Raw genomic sequence first — 24,949 nt, forward strand, 5'->3', positions numbered from 1 at the left:
AGGAGGAAAGGGGAAGAATGGGTGGACGTGGGGCTGAAGTTTAGCTGAGGAGCAAGAACTCAGTTGGGGAGGGATGGGAAAGAATAGGGGCGTGGTAGAGGTGTTGGGGCACTGAGGAAGGGGCTTGGAAAAAGAAGGCGGGGCCGGGGCGGCCCTGGGGGCGTGGGTGTGGGCGTGGTGGCCGGGAACCCCACGTGGGACTAGGGGTTGAGTTCACTCTCGCCGGGAGAGCCTTAGCGGGCTTCCTCTTCGGCACTTCAGCGCGTCCGGACCTCAGGTCTGGGCCACTAGAGTCCGGGGTCCCTGGGAGCTCGGGGTCCGCTACCCCTGGCGCCCTGGGCGGGTGACCAAGGGGCGCAGGAACCACCTACTCCGCGACCATGCGGAAGCCGGACGGGAAGATCGTGCTGCTGGGGGACATGAACGTGGGTAAGACGTCGTTGCTTCAGCGCTACATGGAGCGCCGCTTCCCGGACACGGTCAGCACCGTGGGAGGCGCCTTCTACCTGAAGCAGTGGCGCTCCTTCAACATCTCCTTATGGGACACCGCAGGTGAGGGCGGCCCCGCCGGTAGAGGCTGTCTTCCGGCTCCGCGGGGCGAGGAGTTGTCCTCTCCAGGCGCAGGATCTCCAGCTCCGACTGTGGCGTTCACTGCTCCTCTGTCCCCGCTTGTCCTGCTTTGCTGACTGGGAAAATCTCCAGTTCAGCCCACTCTGTGCGTCTTCGCAAAGATCCAGGTTATCCTGGAAGAGATCTCTGGTCCTCATCTTAGGTGTTTTAGTGTCCCCTCAGGGTACCCTCCTTTGGTGTGCCATGCAGTTCGAGGTGTCGAGCAGAGCTGCTATTATTGGCCCCCTTGTAAACGAGAAAACTGAGGCAGAGAGTGTTGGATCGCCACCCCTGGATGTAAGTCAACTGGGAACCTGAGCTGGAATCGCCTGGCCTCTGCGACTCAGGGTTATTTACACTGCTGGGTCTTGGCTGGTGCGCAAGTCATGTGCGTGGAATAGCTTCCTGTACTGGCCTTTTAAAGATAGGTAGTTAATTATTTTTAGTGCGTGTACTGTTTGTGATTTTTCCAGTAGGTCCATCTTCGTTTTGGACTATAGGTTAGCACTGGTTTGTTCCGTTTTTTCTTCCTTTTCCATGATAAAGAAATAAGATATTTTAAGTGAACAAACAAACCCGGAAATGGTATAGTTTCGTGGAATGAGGTTTCCGATGTCTGAAACTCCAAGTTCTGATGTACTCAAAAGTCTTGCTCCTAATCCCTGACTTCTTGCTTTGGGCATATCAATCTGTTGGCTAGTAATGCACTCTCTGATAAAAACTGAGTTAGTGGCGGTCTCTGGCAACTTCTCTGCTGTCCGCATCCCCCCACCCCCTTCCTTCCTTAGCCCTCGTGGGGAATGCACTGGTTCCTAGTTTCCACGTCTTTCCTCTGGCTTCACTCCAGGTTGTAGGTGAAGCATCTGATTTTTCTCAGGCTGCCCACTTGCCTGGCGCTCAGCACCCATGGATGCAATCTCGGAGAATCAAGTCCAGTCAGTCCGTGGACTCCTTTCCCAGTCTTGGACAGAGTTCTGCTTCTTTGCTGGGTTTAACTGCTGCCCTTGGTGTATAGGGGAGAACACGGAATTGTTCGGTTTTCCCCCCACATCTCTTGATGTTTCTGGATTAGACACAGACATGTGGCCACAGCACACGTCCCGGAAGGGCATGAAGGAGCAGTTTCACTTTGATGGGCGGAACCACTTTCTTCATCAAGGCCAAGGATGTGATGCATCCTGATCTTGGTCACCAGAGGGTTTTGTAACACTGCTGATGTGATGATATCCTGAGACTTTGCTGGTTCCTCGTGTGGGGTTGGTAGCAACCTGACTAGTTTCCCAGCCTCCCTGGCTGCTTTTGTGTTCCTGGAACACCAAGTGTGAAGCCAGATGATGAGGGAGCAAGGCGGGGTGGCCAGGCCCCTTCTCCACATTCCTGATGTCTGTGCACACATACTTGGGGGACTGCTTGGGGGACTGAGGTACAGGGTCAACAGTGGCCCATGTGACTAATTTAGTGCCTACTTTGGTGGTGACTTCTGGGCTTCTAATCACCTGGAGGGAGCAGAGAAGAGAGAGTAGTTACTGTCCAGGATCCTGTGTGCAGTAACTAATATAAAGTCCCTGCCTCTTCCCTAGTTGACTTTTAGCATAATTTCCGTAACAAAGACTGACCGAAACTTACCTGCTAGTTCTCCAGCTCAGTAGGTGGGTGGCAGCACACACCTGTGAGGGCTTTGCAACCAGCTGTAGTCAGAAACACAGCAGCTATCCAGGATTTATGTTTTGATTCTTGACTGTTCACGTGTTTGGCACCTGGAGCTTGCTAAGTACTCGTGCTGGGTGTGGCTGGGCTGGGAGGGGCGTGCCGGCTCATTAGGCATCTTATTCTCTTAGTGTAGAGTTTCAGAGGTAGCCCAGGGGCAGACATGTAGGGTACAGACCTTGTCTATAGAGGTTCAGGAATCCCCCATTGTTCTCTGGTTACTCATATACCTTTCCCAGATGGTCTGGTACAGAGGGGGTTCTCAGCCTTTGTGGTAGAGAGAGGGACGGTCACCCTTTGTGGGATGGTCAGGCCAGGATGGGATGATCAGAGCTGCTAGTGGTGTGGTGGTGTTCCTGCCATTAGCAAACAGATGCCAAGCATCTAGCTCAGACCTATGCACGGCAGTGGACTGAACAGACTAGACAACCATCATCTCGGGGTTATCCAGGTGTTCATCTTGTGGACTGTAAGCGGACTTTAATTTCCTGCCCGCCAGTTCTCAAATAATCGATGCAGAGATTTGGTATGAATTATAAATGCTCAGCTGATAGCTCAGGCTTATTACTAACTAACTCTTACAACTTAAATTAACCCATTTCTATTAATCTACATCCTGTTTCATCTCCGTGTCCTGCTGGCGACTCCTCTGACTCTGATCTTCTCCTTCCCAGTGTCCTTAGCCTGGTTTTCCTGCCCAACTTTATCCTGTCCAGCTATTGGCCAGTCAGCTTTTTTATTAAACCAATTATGGCATAATTTACACAGTGTACAGAAGGATTATCCCACAGTAATGGGCTGGTCTTGGAGCTTCAGATTCCAGAAGAGGGGGAAAGCAAGGCCTGAGTTTCCTACCAATCTCAGATCTGTTTGGAAGGCAGTACAGTAGTATGAGAAAGTAGCCGAGGGGCCAGTACAGACCCCTGCAGGCTGGACACTGGTCGCATGTTTGTCCTAGCCCTTTCTGGCTGTAGCCTCAAAGTCTGTCATTCCAACCCCCCTCCTTCCCCCCCAATGCCTGGCCCCTGGAGATGAGTTTGGGAAAGCAACAAGAGCTCCAGCTCAGAACTGGGTCCTGCTCCTCCATCCGTGCTCAGCCCCTGTATCTTCTCCCTCGTCCTGGTGCTGCTGCTGCTGCTGGGTTCTTGGGATAGAGCTTTTGCTTGTGGCATGGATCAAGGGGATGCAGATAGGTGGGGAGTGAGAGCCTGCTGTCCACAGCCTGCTCTCTTCAGAGGGCCCTCTCTCTGTTGCTGCTGGGCGCTCTGGCCTTTTAGTCCTTTGATATACTAACAGAGGGTTGTCCTACACACACAAGGTGCAGCAGACTTTCCTGACAGGGTGTCGAATACTCCCTGTGGTCTGGACCTCACCTGTCACTTTCCCTTTCCGATGACAGTGCCGCCCTTAGTCTTTCTTTGCTCCACATTAATACAGGTGGCAGGGAGAGCCAGGTTTCACCTCCAGCAGAGCCAGGCCACACCTTCCGCATTTGCTTGGAAGGTCCTCAGCTTCATCACCTGAAAACTTTGCCACTCCCCCCCACCACACATACAGAGTCACAGACACAGATCAGTGTCCTGAGACCATGTCCCTTCCCTCCAGGTTCCTCTAACTCACTCCTTTCCAAGAGAGGTTCACCACCAGAGCCAAGGCCTTGTCTTTCCACTGATCCCTGATAATACAACTCCGGATTTCCTAAGGTGATGTGGGGGAGGGGGAGCGAGGGCCCCCTTCCCTCTGCCTCCCCACCAGTGAACTTGCCACAGCCTGTTTCCACCGCCATTCTAGGCAGCCTAGGCCAGTTCTCCCTCACGGCCCACCTGCTCCTAACCTCTGCCAGTGGCACTTCTGAGCCACTTCACACATGTCACAGTGGACATATGTCACACGGTAGCCCACCCCCATCACTGGCAATCTCTAGGTTTAGCGTTCATTTGGTTTGCTGCTCTAGCAAGTAGAAACTGAAAACAATGTGCATTATCTCCGCCTGGTCCGGAAGTCGGAGGTCCTCAGCTGGCTACAGTTCAATTGACAGCAGGGCTGTGTCCTTATCGCTGGAATCCCATCTCTGCTGCTTCAGCTCCGGGAGTCTTCCAGGGCTCCTTTGTCTTCTGTTCTGGAAACAGCTGTGGCTGGTGGAGTCTCTCTCCCTGGAACCCTGCGGCTGAGTGTCCTGCCCTCCTTGATCTCTCCTTGTTTTGAGGTTGGCTGAATAGGCGTCTTTGCTTCTCTCTCTACCTCTTCTGTCTTTGTAAAACTTTTTAGGTGGACTGCAGACAGGGAAAGAGATCCGCCCCTCCAGTTGGATTCAGCACCCCTGGGGCAGCCTTCTGGCTGCATTTTTCTTTTCGTTACAGTGTAACTTCTGGCAAATGCTGTCAGAGCTACTTTGGAATCTCCCAGCTGGCAGGCGGTGTGGGCACTTTTTGTGCCTGGGTAAAGACTCTTTCGAAAGACAATGTGATTTCCTCAGCGCCTGAAGCTTTTGTAATTTAAAAGTCCCGTAACTACTGGGCAGGGCGTCCTGACTCACAGATTCAGAGGACTTTGCAACTAGTCTTTGCTAACAGCTTTTCTCTCTCTTCCAGTAAATATGTACAGGAATGGAATCCACGGATTTCAGAAAAAGGAGGAGTTTGGTGTGTTTGCCTTTTCCTTTAGTTTTGAAAATTAGAGGTGTATTTACCACACTCATTTTGTGGGATGCTCACAGACTACTAGAATTTTAAAAAGACATTAACACGCTCATTGCTCATGTACGTGTGTACAGGCAGGCACATGCAATTTTATAGAGCTGTTTCTCTGCATCTGCTGTGGCCTCTGGGGATGGAACGGAGATCATCAGCCTTGCACACCGGCTGAGTCATCTTGCCAGCCCCAGATTATTAGAATTTTATTGAAGCTCCTGAGCTTGGAAACTTTCCAAGTGGGGCATTTTCTTGAAAAGCTACTGGCCTAAGTGGAATTAAATTAGCAAACAGGAAACACAGTTCCTCAGGGTGTGTTTATGTGTTGCTCAGAGAACCCAGGCATGGTGTTCCTTTCTACTGGCCTTGTCTAGAGGAAACATTGTGTCACAGAGCATTAACACTGTCACCCAACTTGCCTAGTCAAGGCGCCAGTTTTTATGTTGTGGCTCAGTTTTCTTTTTTTAGATAAAATTATTTTATGTTGGCCAGGTGGTGGTGGTGCATGTTTTTAATCCCAGTACTTGGGAGGCAGAGGCAGGTGATCTCTGTGAGTTCGAGGTCAGTCTGGTCTACAGAGCGAGTTCTGGGACAGGCTCCAAAGCCTCAGAGAAACCCTGTCTCGAAAAACAAAAACAACAAGAACAAAAAAAAAAAAAAAAAAAGAAAGAAAAAGAAAATTATTTTATGTGCATGGATATTTTTTCTGTGTGTCTCTGAGTACTATCTGTATGCATTGCCCACAGAGGTCAGAAGAAAGTGTTGGATCCTCTGGGACTAGAGTTACAGACCATTGTGAGCCACCACATAGGTGGTGGGGATTGAACTCAGGACCTCTGGAAGAGCAGCCAGTGCTTTTTTACCCTCTAGCTGTCTCTCCAGCTCCTTCCTCACTTAGCTTTAAGCTTTAGTCTCAGCCATGTCTGTAGGCATGAAGATCCACTTCCTCAGTAGTTTCCACTGGTGACTCCGGAGGGAGCTTGCCTAGATCGGGAGTGAGCGGCCTTGAATGAGTGAGTTGATGGACTTCAGTGATGATGGAGGGGGCACTTGAGCTGCTGTAGGATCATTTACCTTCCCGCTACAGTCTTGCAAGGCTGATACACATCATACTAACCACAGGGGAGGCCTCACCAGTGCCCTATCAGCCTGGTTATTTGCCTTTCAAGGACCCTGGCAAGCTGCAGCAAGACTCTCTCCACAGGGAGTTTACACAGTGAGGAAGTGGCTGAGCTGGAATCAGAGCCTGGTGAACTGCTTCAGGGTTTAACTGAATCACCAACCCCTGCTGTGCCCTTCCCAGGGTGACATCATGCTCAGGAGAGCGTGGAGGGAAGAGTTCTCAATGTGTTCATGACCCCTGTATGATAGTGCACATCACCATGTAGTGTGTACTGAGCATGCAATATCCGTGAACTGCAAGGGTGTAACAGTACACTGAGGTGCCAAAGTTAAAACCATCCCACCTTAAGGCGGTCTATCACACAGCTAACTGGAGGAATTGTTAAGAAAAAAATCCTAAGAAGGACAGCTCCTCCGGCACAAAGAAATCCAATTAGATCAGATCAAACCAAATCAAAATGCCCATTGTTTTATTAAGTACAGCGCTCTTGGGTGGCCAAGAGTATGGCAGGGAGACAGGAAAGCAGGGAGCCCATGCAAACCTGGAACCAAGTGTTTCTCCTCTGGGAGCCCACTTAAATACCCTGTGGAAGTGGTCCTGACCCCTCCTTGGACCTGGCATGCTGGGATTTGGAGTCCAGACCAACATACTCCCAGTCCAGGGGGCTGGGATGGATGCCAGGGGCTGGGGCTATGCTCCAGACTCAACAGGAATATGTTCAAATACCTCAGCGCTTTTCTCTCTCATCATATATTCTTTCCAGCTGAGGAGCATTTTTGAGTGTCTGAAGGCTGCAGTTCCATGCTAGGCATGGCCATGGGGCAGGGTGCCTCCTTTGTTGTATGCATGTCCCCATTCTGGCTGAAGACTGTGTCCTACACGGAGACCGGTCCTGTAGCCCGCTCCTGGTGCATGGAGTCCTGAAGACAGACGTACACTTAGTCCTGGGTCAGAGTTCAGGATGTACTGCTTGTGAACAGCTGGCTCGGCCGGGCTCGGCCAGGAGTGAGGCGTGATGCCCTATCTATGTCACAACAGACACTCCCATGCCTGTCCCGAAGACCAGAGAGCAGTCAGGAGTGTCACGATGCCTAGGGCAGGTCGTGGTGTGCTTCAATAAAACAGCAGCTGAAGGAGCAGCTTTGCAACTGCCTGGGAGGCTGCCGGCTCACAGCTCTCCTGGAATGACTGTTTCACTGGGTGCATCCAGGCAGGAGCTGCCTGTCACTCACGGCTGCACATGGACTGACCGAAAAGCTTGGGGGACCGCACAGCACAGCCTTGCCTCATTGCCCAGCGGGAACATACTGCAACTATAAAAGACTATAAAAGCTGGAAGCTTTTCGCTAAGAAGGGCTCTATTCAAGACTCTGCTAGGACTGCTGGTCAGAGCCACAAGGCAAGGGAATTTAAAAAAAAAAAAAGGTCTTTACACTGTAAAGGAAGCAGTGAAATGGCGTTGAGTCTGCAGACAACAGGCTTTTGCGTACAGAGAAAAATGTGATGGCTACAAAAACCTGTTAGAGATGACAAGCACACACACAGTAAAGTTCCAGGACACCAAACGGAATGAAATGAGGGCCTGACCTGGAGGTTTTTTATTGTAAGTATGAGGGAGAGTACAGCCAGAGGCGTCTGGAAGAGTCCAGAGCAGGGAGACGTAGACAGCAGAGTGAACTAGGGGCATGAGAGGAGAGAGAGAGAGAGAGAGAGAGAGAGAGAGAGAGAGAGAGAGAGAGAGAACACAAGAACCAAGAACCGAGAGCATAGAAAGTGCATGGCCAAAATGGCAGGATTATATAGGAATGAGAAACTGGGGGAAGGGAAGCCAAGTCCACAGGCTGGAGAGGTTTAAGGCAGGGGTGGGCGGGGAGAAGAACTGAGAGGAGCCACAGGTGCTGAGTGCTTGGAGGCCAGCATCTGCTTTGGTGTCCTAATAGGCACCGTGGTTAGCCCTTTTTCCCTGTTTATTTTGGCCCTGACACAAGCCCACTTAGAAAAGTGGGTGGTATTTCTATCTGCCAACAATGAACTATCTGAAAAATAAGTTGATGAGCAGTTGTTTTAGAATAGCATTGAAAATAAATCAGATACTGGAAATAGAGTTAATCAAGGCGGTGAAAGAGCTGTGTGGTAGTTTGAATGTAATTGGCCCCCATAATCTCATAGAAAGTGGCACTGTTGGGAGGTGTGACCTTGTTGGAGTGGGTATGGCCTTGCTGGAGGAAGGGTGTCACTGTGGGGGCAGGCTTTGTGGTTTCCTATGCTCAGGATTCCGTCCAGTGTTTCTGTCAACTTCCTGTTGCCTGCAAGCTGTAGTATTCTCAGCGGCTTGTCCAGCACCACGTCTGCCTGCACGCTACCCTGTTCCCCACCATGATGATAATGGATTGAACCTCTGAAACTGTAAACGAGCCACCCCAATTAAATGTCTTCTTTATGAGAGTTGCCGTGGTCATGGTGTCTCCTGATGGCGATAAAAACCTTAAGACAAGCTGCGACATGAAACTATTTATGACAGGACCTGAGGAAAGAAGTACTCGGAAGGAGCTCACATGTCCGTGCACTGTGAAGCTATTGTTAAATGTCTATGCCAAAGATGTTCTTCAAATTCAATCCTGGGGCTGTTTTTTTTTTTTTTTTCTCACAAAAGTAGAACAAAAGTTAAACCCCTATCACTACCCAGTTTCTGGGGAACTCCGGAGATTCAGAATAACCAAAGCAGTCAGACCAAGAAGAAGAGCCCTGGGGGCTTCACACTTCTTCACCTGAAAATATTCCACAAATCGGGACAAACAAGCCTAACAACAGGTGCCTTGATTGACGGCGCGTGACAGGGGCCCAGAATAAACTCACGCATTGGCGGTCAGTTGATTTTTAACAAAGGGCCAGGACACAATGGGGAAAGGGCAAACCCCATGTCCCTGTGCCGGAATAGGAAGCTGGACACTTCTTATTCCATCCCCCCAAAATCCACAGACGTGGGACTAGGAACTGAGGTGAAGACATAAGGGAAAGCTACTCCATACAGTTCTGGGGACTTGCTTTTTTACCTTTTTTGTGGTCCTCTAGCAAAAACCAGCAGGAGCTGCAGAGATGGCTCTGTGGGTAAGGACCCTTGGTTTACAAGTATGAGGAGCTGAGTTTGGATCCCTGGTACCCACATAAAAAGCCTGGCATGTCTGTGTGCTCGCCTATCACCCCAGTGCTGGGGGTAAAGTGGAGGTGGAGGTGAAGACAGGAAGATGGACCTGTGCATTGCCAGCTTGGCTGAAAACCAGTAAACTCCAGGTTCAGTGAGAGACCCTGTTTCAAAGGACTAAGGCAGAGATGACCGGAGGAAGATGTCTGAGATCGCTCTCTGATGGCCACACGTGCAAGGGCGCACCAACTGCACACAAATAAACAAACAGAAAAGTGAGATCACAGCAGACTAAAAAGCACAAGGGGATGCCCTCCTGGGGAAGTCCCTTGCATTTGCAGCACTGTGCCAAGCAGGGAGACCATGGCTGCATTCGTGCACCGTCTGCACCGGCCATAGTTCCAGACTGTTTGAGGACATGTTCGTGTCTATCAGAACTGGTGACCTATTGCTGACTTAGCCAGCCACATTTTCTACAGAGATTGCCAAACACATTCCAAACTTAATTAATTTCAAATCAGATTAACTTGGGTTACCTGTAGTGATGCCATTTTTATGAAAGTATCTCTTACATTCAGAGGCTGGAACGTTTGTTGACCCTCATGGACAAGTTAACAATATTCCTCAAGGTCACTTAAGACTTGACCTGATATCCTGCTGTGTAGTCAGCCTGTGTCCTCCCTCCCTCCCTCCCTCCCTCCCTCCCTCCTTTCTTTCTTTCGCTCTTTCTTTCTTTCTTTCTTTCTTTCTTTCTTTCTTTCTTTCTTTCTTTCCTTCCTTCCTTCCTTCCTTCCTTCCTTCCTTCTTTCTTTCTTTCTTTCTTTCTTTCTTTCTTTCTTTCTTTCTTTCTTTCTTTCTTCTTCTCTCTCTCCCACCCTCCCTTCTTTCCTTCCTCCCTGTCTTTGTTTGTCTGTCTTTTCTTTTCTTTCTTTCTTTTTTTTTGTGAGACAGGGTCTTATTGAGTAGATCAGGCCTCGAACTCACAGAGATCTGCTTGCCTCTGCCTCTTGAGTGCTGGGATTAAAGGGTGTGCCACCATTACTTGATTTAGCCTATGATTTTTGTGGAGAGCATTGTCAGATCAAGTGGATTAGCTTTCTTTTGTATATCCATATATCTTATGTATATATATTATATTATATGTTTACATGTATTATATATAATTTTAGGTAAATATAAAATAATATAATGGAATGTTTTCTGTACTGTTCAATACAGGGCAAAGCCCTTCGTTAGGGACAGAGATAATACAGGAAGGGAAAGTGGAGGATTCAACCTTAGGCTCACTCTTGGTCTAATCCATGGGGGAGTGCTGAGTTTTTGCTTGTTAGTGGGCACACATGCTGGGTCTTCTGAGTTCTCTCTGTCAGCCAGAGTGTGCTGGCAGAGAACTTGACACAAGCTGGAATCATCTGGGAAGAGGGGTTCTTTACTGAGAAAATGCCATCAGATTGGCAGTTGATGTGGAAGGGACCAGACCGCTGGCGGTAGAGCTGCTTAGGCAGGTGGTCCTGAGCTGTATCAAAGAAGCAAGCTGAGCAAGCCACGAGTCTTTCCAGAACACACCCTTCCTGCTGCTTAAGTAACAGGCCATGAAGGCCTGAGCCTCTGTCAGGTCCTGTTTCCCAAGAAAGAGCCCAGAAGACTGCTTGTTCCCTGCCACGTGTTTCTCAGACGGCTCCATAAGCTGCAGAAGGAAGGAACTCTTCACTCAGCAAAGACCTTTGTGTTCCGGGACGTCTGCAGAGTGATGTGCCCACCAGAGCCTCTTCTGAATAATGCATTTCAAGAAAGCCCCTTTCGACTCTTAATGTGGTTCTTGTGGTCCGGTCTTGACTTTGAAGCAAGTTAAAGCTCGTTTGAAGCCAACTTTAGCTTCCTGTTTTAATAAGCAGACTTTGCAAACGATTGGATTTTTATTTGTTAATCTCCTTGGAGAATCAGTCGCCAGCAGGCCACACAGTGTCTAATTGAAGGAAAGGGAGATTGGAGAGTGGCTTTATGGGGGTTCTTTCTGTGGGTGCTTTTGTCTTCACAGCTAAGTCTGTTATATAAGTGTATTTTCCTGGGCTTTGAAGAATGCCCCCCCTTTTTTTTCACATTATTTGGTGTGATTGAGTTACTCTCAGTAAATTCTTGTTTCATAAGATTTGTGATTTCAGCTCTGGCCACTATCCGTCCACCTTAATGTTTTTCCAGCACCCCATTGTCAAGCCCCAGCCATGGCCGCAACTTCTCTGCGGTTTGCCATCTCTGTGGGCCATGTGCTTTCTTTCTGTTTATCCTTTAAGTGACCAAACAAACCATCAAGATGACACCGATGAGCTGGGTGAAAATTCTGCAGTGTGTTTAACTGTGACTCCGACGCTGCTGCTCAGAGTTCCCTGTCACCCTGCCTTCGGTGATCACAGCGGTTAGAAGTAGCTGTGGCTTACCTCTTCACGTGCTGGCTTTGGGTGACTGTGGTCAGGCTCTTCTGACTGCTTCAGCTTAGCTGTTTCTGCGAGCGGGAAATGCAGTCCTGAGAATCGAATTCTCTGCTCACCTCCAGTGTGTCTTGTCCCCGAGAAAGTCCCTGTGCTCCTCTGTGCAGTTGCCTGCCTGCAGGAGGAGGCTGCGTCGTGGGAGGAGCTGTGCTTCATTCCTTAAGCGTCTCTGATTTTTTTGGATTTGCCCAATCCTTCCTTCCTTCTATCCTTCCTTCCTTTTTTAAAAGATTCATTCATTTATTTAATGTATATGAGCGCTTTGTCTGCATGTACAACTGTATGCCAGAGAAGGCATCAGATCCCACTACAGATGGTTATGAGCCATCATGTGGGTGCTGGAAATTGAACTCAGAACCTCTGTAAGAGCAGCCAGTGCTCCAACTGCTGAGCCATCTCTCCAGCCCCCCATCCATTATTTCTTTTCAAGACAGGGTTTCTCTGTAGTTTTGAGCCTGTCCTGGAACTTGCTGTGTAGACTAGGTTGACCTCAAACTCACAGAGATCCACCTGCTTCTCCTTCCTGAGTGCTGGGGTTAAAGGCTTTTGTTATTTTTTTATGTGTGTATATGTGTGTGTGTTGTGTGTGTATGTGTGTGTTGTGTATATGTGTGTGTTGTGTGTGTTGTGTGTGTGTTGTGCGTGGTTTGTGTGATATGTCCTCCTCAGCTGTTACCTGCCTTAGTTTGGAGGCAGGGTCTCTCCCTAAACCCAGAACTCACCAGTTTGGCTAGATGGGCTGTCCAGCGAGCCGCAGGGCTCTGCCTCTCTTCCCCTCTCTGTGCCAGGTTTACAGAAGCACACTGGATCCTAGGGGATCCAAACTCAGGTCTTCTTGCTTGTGACAGAGCCACCCCTAGACCACAAGCATCCATTTCCTGACCTCTGTTTCCTCAACGTAGGACCAGAGGTTTACAGTGTCCATGGTATGAGGAGCAGGGACCTGAACCCTGGCTGTCACCTGCCCTGCTGCCCATGTGGACAGTGGCTCCTATGACTATGGCCTGGCACTGTCTCACATGCTCTATATCCTAGGTTCTGTGCTTCAGGGTAGGGCAGGGCACATGCCCCTCCCCCCCACGCAGCCAAGGAGGCCTGCTTTGGCAGGTAGGTCATTGGCCTCTAGTGGGGCAGCTTTTCGGGGTTACACCTCTTCTTCCTGTGTTTGTCAAGAGTGATAAAGAGCCGGACTTGGCCCTTCATTTCTCACACAGTCGGAAGGGAGTGCGAAGGTCGCTCCTGCACCCGGTGGCCTGGGATCGGGTTTAAGGTTGAGAGACAAAGCCAGATGCTGGTGTCTCTGGGGATCTCTGTACTCGAGTAAGTCTCGTGCTCAGGAAGTGAGAGGCTTTGCTGACCTGGTTCAGGGGTGGTATTTGGGTTTTGTGACGCAAGTCCAGTGTCATCTGATCCCATTAATGACTTCTCCTTGTCCATTGAGGTTCATGATTGGCTTGTCTTGATTTTGAAGGTGGGAGGAGGGCGGGCTGGCTGGGGTGGGAGGAGAATGCCTCTTGCCCTCCTGACCCTTGTGCATAGTGAGGACACTAAGGAGAAGGAACTGTGAGTCTTGATCGGTTCATGGTTTTTGATTTGAGGGGTGGCGGCCTCCAGTCTGCGCCTGAGTTGCCCAGGGCTGCTTTGGCGAGCCTCACACACTCTGTGGCTTACCACAATAGAAACTTAACCTCTCAAAATTCCGGGGGTTGGATGTCTGAAGTTCAGGTGCCAGTGGTTGGCTTGGCTCCAGGGCAGAAACCAAGTTTCCTTCATCTGGGGGATCCCACAGTCCTGTTCTCCAGACCTTGGCTGTACCTCTGTGTGTCTCCTCTTCTCCCATGGCCGTGGCTCACAGCCTGCTGAACGCTGGGCACCCTCCAGTGTGACCCTACCGTAGCTAGTCATCTGTTTCCAGATAAGGTCACAGACACAGGGTGAGCATGAGGATTTGGGCTGTCTTCTTGGGGCGCAGCTGAACTCACTTTAGCGACTGTGGAGTAAACTCAACCTATTTTTGAACGTGAGTGGTGTTTCCTGGCCTTCTGCTCACCTTTGGAAGTGAGAGCAGAACTCTGTGCCAGGCTTCTGAGAAGGCACAGTGCCTGAGCGCCACTTCCCACCAGGGCCTGGGATGGGGCTTCCTGGTTACCAATGAAGCCTTAGCAGTTGTTGAGTGGAAGGGCTGAGATGTGAGACACTGGGGCGGGCAGGCAGGGCAGTTAGATTCTAGGTGATTGGGATTGCTGACATGTATAGCTTGGCTTGTAATCAAGAAGAGGAAAAAGATACAGGCTTGATTGGTACCTGAGTGGTGGCTGTGAGGGTCAGTAAAGCTGAAGATGTTGGTGCTGTTTTCCTCCTTCACAGTCTCCTTCCTGTGATGATGGAGCATCCCCGTGTCCTGAGAACTGGGTACCACACTGAGGGTAGATAGATGCAGGCAGCCTCCCCTTCCTGTGATGATGGAGCACCACCATGGCCATCCATGTCTGGGCTTTGGGTCTCAGAGTCAGATGTCAAGAATGAATCTGGCCACCTGGGACAGATGTCCCCAGATAAGTGGGAAGGCCCCCCTGGGCTGAGCCAGTGCTGGGCTGAGGCAGGGAGCCTGGGCTGCCTCCCCATCTGGGAATCTGGTGATCTGATTCTGGTGCAGATGGCCTGGAGGGCTGGTTTGGGTGGTTTGCTGGTGAGTGGTCTGAGCAAGGCATGGACCAGTGGTCCTCGACCTTCCTAACACCTGACTCTTTAATACAGTTCCTCATGGAGTAGTGAAAATAACCATCAAGTTCTTTTCATTCCTACTTCATAACTGTAATTTTGCTACTGTTGTGAACTATAATGTAAATTTTTTTTTTTTTTGATTTTTCGAGACAGGGTTTCTCTGTGGTTTTGGAGCCTGTCCTGGAACTAGCTCTGTAGACCAGGCTGGTCTCGAACTCACAGAGATCCGCCTGCCTCTGCCTCCCAAGTGCTGGGATTAAAGGCGTGCGCCACCACCGCCCGGCCAATATTTTTTTTAAAAAGGTTTATTTAACTTTATTTTATGTGCATTGGTGTGAAGGTGTCAGATCCCCTGGAACTGAATTTTCAGACAGTTGTGAGCTGCCATGTGGGCTGGGAATTGAACCCAGATCCTTGAGAAGAGCAGTCAGTGCTCTTAACCGCTGAGCCATCTCTCCAGCCCCTGTAATGTAAATATTTGATATGCAGGATATCTGATATGTGACTCCAAAGGGGTTGAGACCCATAGGTTGAGAACTGCTGGTGTATAGACTTCTTGACCAGTGACGGAGTCTCTCCAGAGTCCCAGGGTTTTCTTTTCTGTGCATCTCTTCTGTGGACACACCCTTGGAGAGCTCAGAAAACTCTAAACCCTAACTTCACTTTCAAGGAAGGTCCTCCGTGTAGGTCTTGGGGATGAGCGTGTGAAAGTAGCTTTGGATTCACCTTGTAGAAAATTCCCTTTCTCGTGGGACATATGTTTAAGAGATAAGAAAGGAGGAGGAAGTCACTTTAAAACCAGAAAAATCTCAGGTTTTAGACTCCTGGCTACAGTCTCCATCACCCCAAACCCTTCAGTCACGAAGGATGGTCCCAGACTTGAGGCTGGCTGCTGATTCTAGGAGTTCTACCTTTCCGTTGTGGGCTCTTGTGTTGAACTCTGGCGGGCAGAATCAGTGTTGGACAGTTGCCAGCTCTGTGGCTCCTCATACTTTGAAGACCGAAGGAAGTCTGTGTGTGCTGCAGGGGATTTCCACCATTGGATTTTCAGCAGAAACCACTGTCTGGGCCACGGGTCAGGAAGGGGCTGATAATAGGGAAGTGGACAGGGGGTTCCGTCTCAGTCACTGTTGTATTGCTGCAAAGAGACACAAAAATCAAGTCAACTGGGGGCTTGCTTACAGCTTCAGGGTTTAGTCCATTATTGTTATGGGTGGGGGAGCATGGCAGCCGCAGGCAAGCGTGCATGTTGCTGGGGTGGTAACTCCAGAACTTTACCTCCTGATCCACAGGGAAAGAGAGACCCAGACACTGGGCCTGGTGTGGGCTTTTGAAACCTCAAAGCTCACACATTAGTGACACATTTCCTCCAACTAGGCCGCAACTCCTAATCCTTCTAAGCTTTTCAAACAATTCCACTCCTTGGTGACTAAGCGTTCAGATATATGAGCCTGTGGGGGCTGTTCTCATTCAAACCACCGCAGGGCAGAGTGCTATGCTCGAGTTTGAAGTCCCTTATCAGGCCTCTTCCTGGGTGTGTGGTCACTGTGGGGGCCTCAGACCAGGTTTGTGCAGGTCCTGGTGAGGTGTTGTGGACCCTTCTGGCCACCGTTGAAACTGCAGCTCTCTGAGGCTGTGCCTCTGTGTGTGTGTTGGGAATGGACCTTGGTAGCTGGTCTAGAGATGATGTATCAGAAAGACTGGCTGTTGAGACCACTCTATACTTCTTGGGGGAACCTCTGCAGTTAAATGCACCCTTATTCCTGAGAGTACAGGTTCTAAGAAGCCAAAACATCACTCCAGTAGTGTTAGGCCCTTCCCCCGGGGAAAACACTGTAGGTTGAGATGCAATGATGATGTCTGGATTTCTGCCTGGGCTGATGCTCTGGGAACTTCCCAGTGGCTTCCTGAGCCAGAATACTAAATTGCAGATGGTCCCATTGTGTTAGCCTCATCTGAGACATTGTCAGAGGAACAGCCAGACATTATCAGACCAAAGCCCTCTCCTGTGGTCTGCCTGAGGTGGCTTGTGCCATGGCCTGTTCCACAGGATGTCATCAATGATACTGTTTATTTTTGGAGACGGTGTCTTTCTACATAATCCTCAGTGTCCTGAACTCACTAGATAGACCAGACTGGCCTTGAATGCACAGAGATCTGCACAGCTGCCTCCTGGAGTGCTGAGATTGAAGGTGCACACCACCACGCCCATCACAGAGATCTGCACAGCTCTGCCTCCTGAGTGCTGAGATTGAAGGTGCACACCACCACGCCCATCACAGAGATCTGCACAGCTCTGCCTCCTGAGTACTGAGATTGAAGGTGCACACCACCACGCCCATCGACATTGTTCCCTTAGGAAAGCCCTGGTGCACGGAAGAGTCTCAGATAAAGCCTGCTGGTGGCACTGAAAGCCCTTGGCTTGCTGCTCTACACTCTGTATGTACTGTCTGCAGTGGAGGCTGCGGACAGCAGCCCCGTACAGCAGGGCCCCCGGCAGCCCCGTATAGCAGGGCCCCAGGGCCCCACCTCACAAATCTAGGGAGACATGTGGCCCTCTTCTCCTTGTGCGTGAAGGCTTGATTACTTGTTTTCTGTACATGTCCCTGGAGAGCTGTGCCTCCTGCAGGCTGTTCCAACAGATGCAGATGAAATGTTGTAGATCTGGTGTATCAAAGATAGTTTATGTCTGGCTGTAAGTGTTGCTTAATGCTCACTTGGCTTTATGAAGTAGAGATAATCTTTGCAGTAGCATTCATGGGTTGAGGTTGGAAACACTGGGGAAATCTTAATTTCATTAAAAAAATTAGCGTATTTGGAGAAGCCTATCACAGCTTGCCCGGATTGAGTCGTGCAGGTCTCCGAGACTGGGCTCTTGGCTCCGACCTTTGTCGTTGTCCCCTTTCCGTCTCTTTCTTGCCCACACCACCACAGGGGTGTTCTTGCAGCTCCCGCCCAATGGGCTGCAGGGATGCATATGGCAGAGCTTGCTTGCACAAATTCCCTTTCTCTGGGCTTGCATGGAGCTTATAGCATTCATCTGAGTTTTTTTTTTTTTTTTTTTAAATGTGTTTATTTTCTATGGTTCTGGGTAATGGGGCCCAGGCTGGTGACCTCAGTCCTGGCTGCACACTGCATTTATCTCCTGATCCATGTGGATCTAGGGTCTGAGTATCAGTAGTTTTAAAAGAGCTGCCCTCCTACCCCCACTCAATGAGAATGTGTGGGCAGGGTTGTACATGATTCCTGCCAGACATACCAATCCATTCAGTGATGCGGAATATGGAAATAAAACCACAGACATTTGGACTCAAGGGCTGTTTGGCTTGGGGAGACTGGAGAATGCAGTCGAAAGTGACTGGGCTGTTTTCAGAGCCCCAGTAGCTGAGCCGGGTTACTGCGGCCGTTGACTTCCGTTTTCCCCACATTCGCCTCTGGGCCACTTTTAACTGCGGTCTAACAGCCAGTCAGGGAAGTGCCAGGATTAGGGAGAAGGTCATTCTTGAGAATCAGGGAGACAGCAGGGTGTGGGTCAGCTGCCATGTGGGCAGCAAGCCTGGGGGAGTTTGCAGATGTAGCCGGAGAGACTAGAGCAGGATCGAGCATGCTCTCCATGAGGGCTGAGTGGGAGGCTGAAACTCATGATTTATTGACCACGTGCTAGGTGCAGGGCTGAGCTGTTTACAAGGATGAAGTCATTCTCATTTTCTCAACCAACCTCTTGACAGACAGGTGCTACTCGGATTTCAACAATGGGGAAACTTAGCCTCAGTGCTAAGAGGCTTCCAGACTCACAGGGACTTTCTGTGTGGATTTTGGGATCCCCAGGAAGACATTCTGGCTGCCAGTGCCAGGGTTCTGAGAAGAGCCATAACACACTGCCTGTAGTTCCTTGGTATTAACTCAGTTCTCAGGGAAGTCAAGCACCTTGGTGAAGGACCCAGGAATCCAACATGGGAAGGAGGGAGGGCGCGAGAGGATTAAACACCCACGTGTTACCAGGGGGAGGGTCTCAGGACCCGTTTAAGCCCGCCTGACTTGTGTACAAGTTCTGGGATACATGCAGTGTTACATATAAAGACAAGGTGAGTTTGAAAAGTCAGTCCAGGAGGGAGGTCCTCTTGACATCCGTTTCTCTGCGTTCGCAATGCCTGGGATCCTCCCCTCTTCGTCCCTGCTACCTTTAGCTAGGACTGTCTTATTATGGACAGTGCCCACCCATGTCTGTGCAGCCTGTGAATCCCATTAGCAACTCAAAGAGCTGCAGATTCTCTGTCCCCCCCACCCCAAGACAGGGTTTCTCTGTGTAACAGCTCTGGCTGTCCTGCACCTCACTTTGTAGACCAGGGTGGGCTCAAACTCACAGAGATCCACCTGCCTCTGCCTCCCGTGTACTGGGATTAAAAGTGTGCACCACTGCCCAGGTGAACTACATACAGATTTGAGCTTGAAGACTAGCAAGTTCTTCAGCTGGTGTAAGTTCTGCACCTGATTGGCTGACATCATTACGGACTGGTCATAATACGGCAAGCACCATTCTTTTACTCTCTGCTTTGCTTCATTCGGGGTTTCTTGTTTCACATCTCCTATTTCGTTCAGTGTTTATGATCTTTATTTTTGTGTAATTACCATTTACTTTTCAAAAGGCAACCCCCCCCCCGAGTCTTTCTGTGTAGCCCAGGTTAACCTGTAACTTGAAACCTCCTGCTCCTGCTTTCTGAGTGCTGGGACCGCAGGCAGGCGTGTGCCACCACACCGAGCTTCAAATCAGTTTGTCTGGGGCAGAAAGCCATTTGGGGCGTGGGTGTTAATACAGTTCTTTCTTTGTCCTGAGTGAACTATGTCACAGAGACTTGAAAAAAATTCTTTCAGGGCTGGTGGAATATCACCACTCTGTGTCCTTGTGGTCAATCTCTTGTGAAACCTGGTGGCTGAACGGATACTGTTGTCACAGTTGAAAACCTCATGATCCTGGAAGGTTGTGCTGAGAGATGCCTGGGGTGTATGTATGTGTGTTTGCATATGTGTTTGTGTATATATTTGTGTGCATGTGTGTATGTTTTTTTTTTTTAAATATTTATTTATTATGTATACAATATTCTGTCTGTGTGTATGTCTGAAGGCCAGAAGAGGGCACCAGACCTCCTTACAGATGGTTGTGAGCCACCATGTGGTTGCTGGGAATTGAACTCAGGACCTTTGGAAGAACAGGCAATGCTCTTAACCTCTGAGCCATCTCTCCAGCCCCCATGTGTGTATGTTTTTGAGTGTGTTGTATGTACATGTGTGTTTGAATGTACACACATTTATGTGTGTGTATATGCATGTGTGTGTTAGGTGGAACACTTCTCTTTGGCAAACAAAAGTCTGTCTTATCAGTGTTGCAGACTCTGCAGTGGGACAAAAGCCACACATTCAAAGGACAGCATTGTTTGGCTGGGTGTTAAGTACCCTGCGTCGGAATGCGGCCATTTCAGAATTACTGAAGATGGCATCTAGCTGAAGGTGGTAGTGGTGGAAAGCAGGCCCAGGACACCCTTATTTCTTATTCCATGAAACCTTCAACATCTCAGTGGATGGATAAGCCCAGCCCTTGCTCAGACAAAGGGCTAAAATGCATTAGCCACAGAGAAAGCTGCCAGCTACGCTGCCATGTTTAAAGATTATGATTAAGCTTGGTGAAGTAGCATTGGGAGGCAGAGGCAGCCGATTCCATGAGTTCAAAGGCAGCCTGGTCTGCATAGCAATTTGCAGGCAAAACCAGGGATAGATACAAGGTGAGACCCTGTCTTAAAAGAAAAACCAGAACCAAACAAAAAACGGTACAGTTGGACCATGTTTTCCCTGGTGTGTAGTTCGCTGCCAGCATGCAATTCTGCGTTCTTTTCCTGTGTGGTAAGATACTCTGACAAGAGCCACTTAAGGGGTGCAGGTCATTTCAGCTCACAGCTCCAGGTGCAGTCTGTCTTGGTGGGGAGTCACGGAAGCAGGGCTTGTGGTTTGAGGCAACTCCCTCTCCATTTATACCCTACAGGATCCCAGCCAGGGAGTGACCACCACAGTGGCTGGGTTTTCCCATCCCAATTAATATTGCAATTAATATTGCATTTATGCAGGCGTGCCAAGAGCTCTGTCTCCTAGGTGATCCTAGACGCTGTCAAGTTGACAGCACAAACCATCTAGTAACGCGACCCACCGGCAGGTGGACCCACCAGCAGACAGACCAACCGTCGTGGCTTTCGAGGCAGTCGCAGCTCTGGTGTTATTTGCAGCAGTTGCCTGTGGGATGGAAGGCATCCATCCTGTCTGAAGACAACCTAGGAGCACTTCTGCAGCTCACTGCTGGTCTTTGTGGCAGCGGAGTGCAGTGCCCTGTACAGTGGCTTTCCCTGCCCTCGTACAACTGCTTCCTAGGTCTGTGTCCCCATGTCACAGCACACACTCTGCAGATGTGAGAACACTCCTGAGCTGCGGATGGTTGAGGTCCACAACCCACGAGAACAAACCATCACGTTCCCTACGAATCAGACGTGGCTGGTGACACCTCAGAGTGTGACACAGAGACCCACGACAGTGGCAGGTGCTTACATCACACTCTCAGCATTACACACACAGACACACACAGAGACACACACAGACTCATACATAGACACACACATACACAGAGACCCACGACGGGGCTGTGGCTCAGTGGCAGGTGCTTACATCACATTCTCAGCATTACACACACACACACACAGACACATACACACAGATACACGACACACAGACACAGACACACCACAACACAGACACAGATACATACAGACACACACATAGATACACACACACAATCAAGACCCATGTGAGTAGTACTGTGTTTTTAAATTTTTTATTTTTATGTGTAAAGGTGTTTTCTGCCTACATGTATGCCTGTGTGCCACTTGTGCAGGGGATAAAAGAGGGCATCAGATCCTCAGGAACAGAGTTACAGACAATTGTGAACCCTCATGTGGATGCTGGGAATTGAACCCAGGTCCTTTGCAAGAGCACCAATGCTCTTGGCCTCTGAAGCATCTCTCAAGTCCTGGCAGCCTCGTGTTTAAGCATAGTTTTCCCTTTTTCCCTATGCACGTGTGTGTGTGTATGTGTGCATGTATGCACACGTGTGTGTGCACGCGTGCGTGTGTGCGTGTGCACGGTGTGTGTTTTATAAAGGTGGTGGACCCGTGCTCACGCAGAGGTCAGAATAGGACACTCAGTGACCTACTCTGTCACTGTTCTTCTTAGTCCCTGCAGACGGGTGTCTATCACTGAATCTGGAGCTAGGCTAGGGGTTACAAGCCATGGGGTCTCTCCTTTCTCCTCACCCCAGGGCTAGGTTTATGGGTATGCATGTGGCCATGTCTGTTTTTTATTTTTTGAGGCAGGGTCTCAGTGCTATCCCAGAACTCCCAGAGATCTGCCCTATACTGCCTCTCAAGTGCTCCTGAGGGTTAAACGACATCCACCATGCCTGACTGTATGTAACTTTTTACATGTGTGTGGGAATTTGAACTCAGGACCTCAAAGCATCTTGTTTTAAAGTGAGAACAGGCAGCTACCCTCTGACCAGGAGGCACCTGTATGTCCCTCGTCCCGAATACTGACAGTGTTGTGTGGTTAGAGGGTGTGAGGACTGCTGGGGTGTCTGGAGTGGAGAACCCAGCCTTAACTGGACATGGGGCCTTGCTCAGTCACCTGGGCCAGCTTTAGCAGGGCATGGAATCCTGACTGGCCACCTGGAGCAGCTTTATCTGGCCATTAGTGTGTCAGTCCTCTGTCCTGGGATCCTAAATCCTTTGGGGGGGGGCAGTCAGGTGGGGAGCCTGCCCACAGGGTCGTTCATGGTGGGTGTATCCTGAGATGAATAACCGTTTCTCTCTGTTTGCTTCCTGCCAGGGCGGGAGCAGTTCCATGGCCTGGGCTCCATGTACTGCCGGGGGGCGGCCGCTGTCATCCTAACGTATGATGTGAACCACCGGCAGAGTCTGCTGGAGTTGGAGGACAGGTTCCTGGGCCTGACGGAAACAGCCAACAACGACTGCTTGTTTGCCATCGTGGGAAACAAAGTGGACCTGGCCATGGAGCAGGCCCCAGAGGGTGGGAAGAAGGAAGGAGAGGGCTCTGGGAAGGTAGGGGGCAGCTGTGTCTCCTTCAAGGTGCCCAGGCAGGTGCAGCCAGAGGACGCCATGGCCCTCTACAAGAAGATTCTGAAGTACAAGATGCTGGACGAGGGGGAGATGCCAGCCGCCGAGCGGATGTGCTTCGAAACCAGTGCCAAAACTGGGCACAATGTGGACCTCCTCTTTGAGACCTTGTTTGACCTGGTGGTGCCGATGATCGCCCGGCAGAAGGCTGAGGAGCCGTCCCAGATTGTGGATATAGCCAGCTGCAAAACACCCAAGCGGACTAGATCTGGGTGCTGCACCTGATGGCCGAGGCCTCCCTCCTGTCCTCTGGCGTGTGTGGGAGCTACTGAACTCAGAAGTTCCACAGGACAATGTGTATAGAGGGCGCTGGGTAGAAATGCCCACCAGGGGCTACTACAGGCCAGGGTCCCCAGCAACTTCTGGGCATCAGGAGGTGAGAACGAAACCCTCTGTGGAGCCAACCTGATGCCGCCTCGTCTACTGTCCCGTCTTGGGAGCTGCCTTGCAGTGGGCTTGACTCTCACGGTCACTGCATCCTGCACCATATCTGCTCTCTGGGGTTTCCCGTTTGATGTCTGTACTTGATATATTCTGATGCCAAGTCTCCGTGGTTGATTTATACAAAATCATGAATGGCTGTTTTTATACCTGGTGAACCCGGGTGGGCTACATGTTATTAAAAAGAATTTGCGGAAAAGCTTTGTTATCGGGAGTGTTTAGCTTTATTTGAACCCCAGGAGATTCCTTGATTCTGGGAGTGGGGCTGGTGGCCATGAACCTGGCATTAAATTATGGCAGTGAGTCTCTCTCTTTAAAGTTTTGTTCAGTCCTTGCAAATTCCAGGCCCCAAAATTTCCAGGGTATTTGGATGAGCCTTTTGCCAACCGCAGTTGTGGCTACACTCACAGCCTTGATCTTGATCTGGTCTGAGGCCCCCTCCCTCAATTCCAAGTCAAAATCCCTTTGTGGTTTTCCTGTGGGTGGTGAGGTGGCTGCTCTTTGAGAAGCTGACGGCAAGTGTGGGAGACAATAGCGCCTGTGTTCTTAGACAATTCGTTGAGAGCTAGCAGGCAGGAACTGGAGCTCCATGAAGCGGGGAGAGCTGCCCTTGTCAGATCCGTGGGCGGCTTTGCTAATTGCTGCTGCAGGCCTGAGTGGCTGGCCCTGAGAAGCCTGCATCTTTCAGAAGAGATACAGTGTTGCCACTGAGTATGGGATGGATTATTACCGCCAAGGCCAAGGCTTCCTCATGCTGGAGTCGGGATCCTAGAGCCAGACCTTCCCTTTCACAGTAGCTTGCTAAAAACTGAGAGTGGATGAGTTCACTTTTGCCTGAGTGTCTGAAGCACCCCATTAGGGGCAGAAGCTATACTTCCTGTCTGTGAACTGTATCTTGACCAGTGACATCTGGGAAGTGTGTGACTCAGAGACCCTGGGGCCGCTCTTTGACACTTCACCGAGTGAAACTGTTGTGACATGACATGATTTTTGCAGTTTGTGTTTTGAGGTTCTGAATGAGCGGGTAAATGAGCTTTTCTTCCCAGCGTTCTCTGACTTGAGTCCCAGCTGAGGAAACATCTCTTGAATGACTGCATGTTCAGGGACAGGATGCCAGTTCCACTTGAATGTGCCACCTGTATTCCTGGCTCTAGAAGTAAAAGTAGCCATGGGCTCCTTTGACTGTCTTGCTCTAGAACTGGGTGAGGGACAGTTAATTCATCAAATGCCTGCCTAGCAGCCTGTATCCTGCTCTCAGCTCCCTGGTGATGTCTTGTCAGGAAAAATGAAACGGCACAAGCTCTTGACCCGAACCCCAGCACCCTCTTCTGAGCAGTGTTTCCTGGGAACTTTGTACATCAGCCTTGGTCTTCCATGGGGAACCAGGTCCTTGGGTCCTATTTGCGGAGTCACGTGGCTTGTGTTTCTCTAGGGAGCCACCAGTTGTAGGAGTTCCTCAGTGGGTGGCTTGTGTTTGTGGAGAGCATGGATGAAGGCAGGACGTGGGAATGGTCTGAGGACCAGCCCCTGAGAGTTCTTCTTTACCTTTGCCTGAATGTGGTGGCCCCAGGAGCCAGTGTTGGGACCATTTGGGGTCCTAGCCTCCAGCTGCTCTTCCCTGCTAGAGATCTTTACTTTCCTTCTGATTTGATTTACTGAAAGCTGTGTCAAAGTTGTTTACCAGCTCTGCTTCACGAGCACGTGTTGCCTTGGCCTTGAGGATCAGAGGATAAGGTTTTCACCTGCTGGCCCACCTGACTGTTGGGTATATAAGCCTCCGTGGTGCTATTGAATAGTGG

General features: G+C 50.1%; 1 protein-coding gene across 2 annotated transcripts; it reads left to right on the forward strand.

Annotated features, from left to right (window-relative positions):
• Nucleotides 1–217: 217 nt before the first annotated feature.
• On the forward strand, nt 218–23,356 carry Rab20 (RAB20, member RAS oncogene family). Of its 2 annotated transcripts, none has more exons than XM_057752784.1 (2): nt 218–552; nt 22,402–23,356. In XM_057752784.1, exons 1-2 carry the CDS (start codon nt 381–383, stop codon nt 22,932–22,934), a joined length of 705 nt encoding a protein of 234 aa, XP_057608767.1. In that variant the 5' UTR covers nt 218–380; the 3' UTR covers nt 22,935–23,356. The 2 variants fall into 2 exon arrangements, with proteins under 2 accessions (XP_057608767.1, XP_057608768.1); XM_057752785.1 differs by having other exon boundaries at nt 218–429.
• The last annotated feature ends 1,593 nt before the right edge of the window (nt 23,357–24,949 follow it).

The sequence above is a fragment of the Chionomys nivalis genome, chromosome 20 (genome assembly GCF_950005125.1).
Source record: "Chionomys nivalis chromosome 20, mChiNiv1.1, whole genome shotgun sequence".
NCBI classification, from domain to species: Eukaryota; Metazoa; Chordata; class Mammalia; order Rodentia; family Cricetidae; genus Chionomys; species Chionomys nivalis.

What these genes read in the sequence shown, in the direction of transcription:
- Rab20 (XM_057752784.1), top strand. Translation starts at nt 381, where the DNA reads ATGCGGAAGCCGGACGGGAAGATCGTGCTGCTGGGGGACATGAACGTG. An exon ending in CTCCTTATGGGACACCGCAG is followed by an intron (nt 553 to 22,401) that starts GTGAGGGCGGCC and finishes GCTTCCTGCCAG; the next exon opens with GGCGGGAGCAGTTCCATGGC.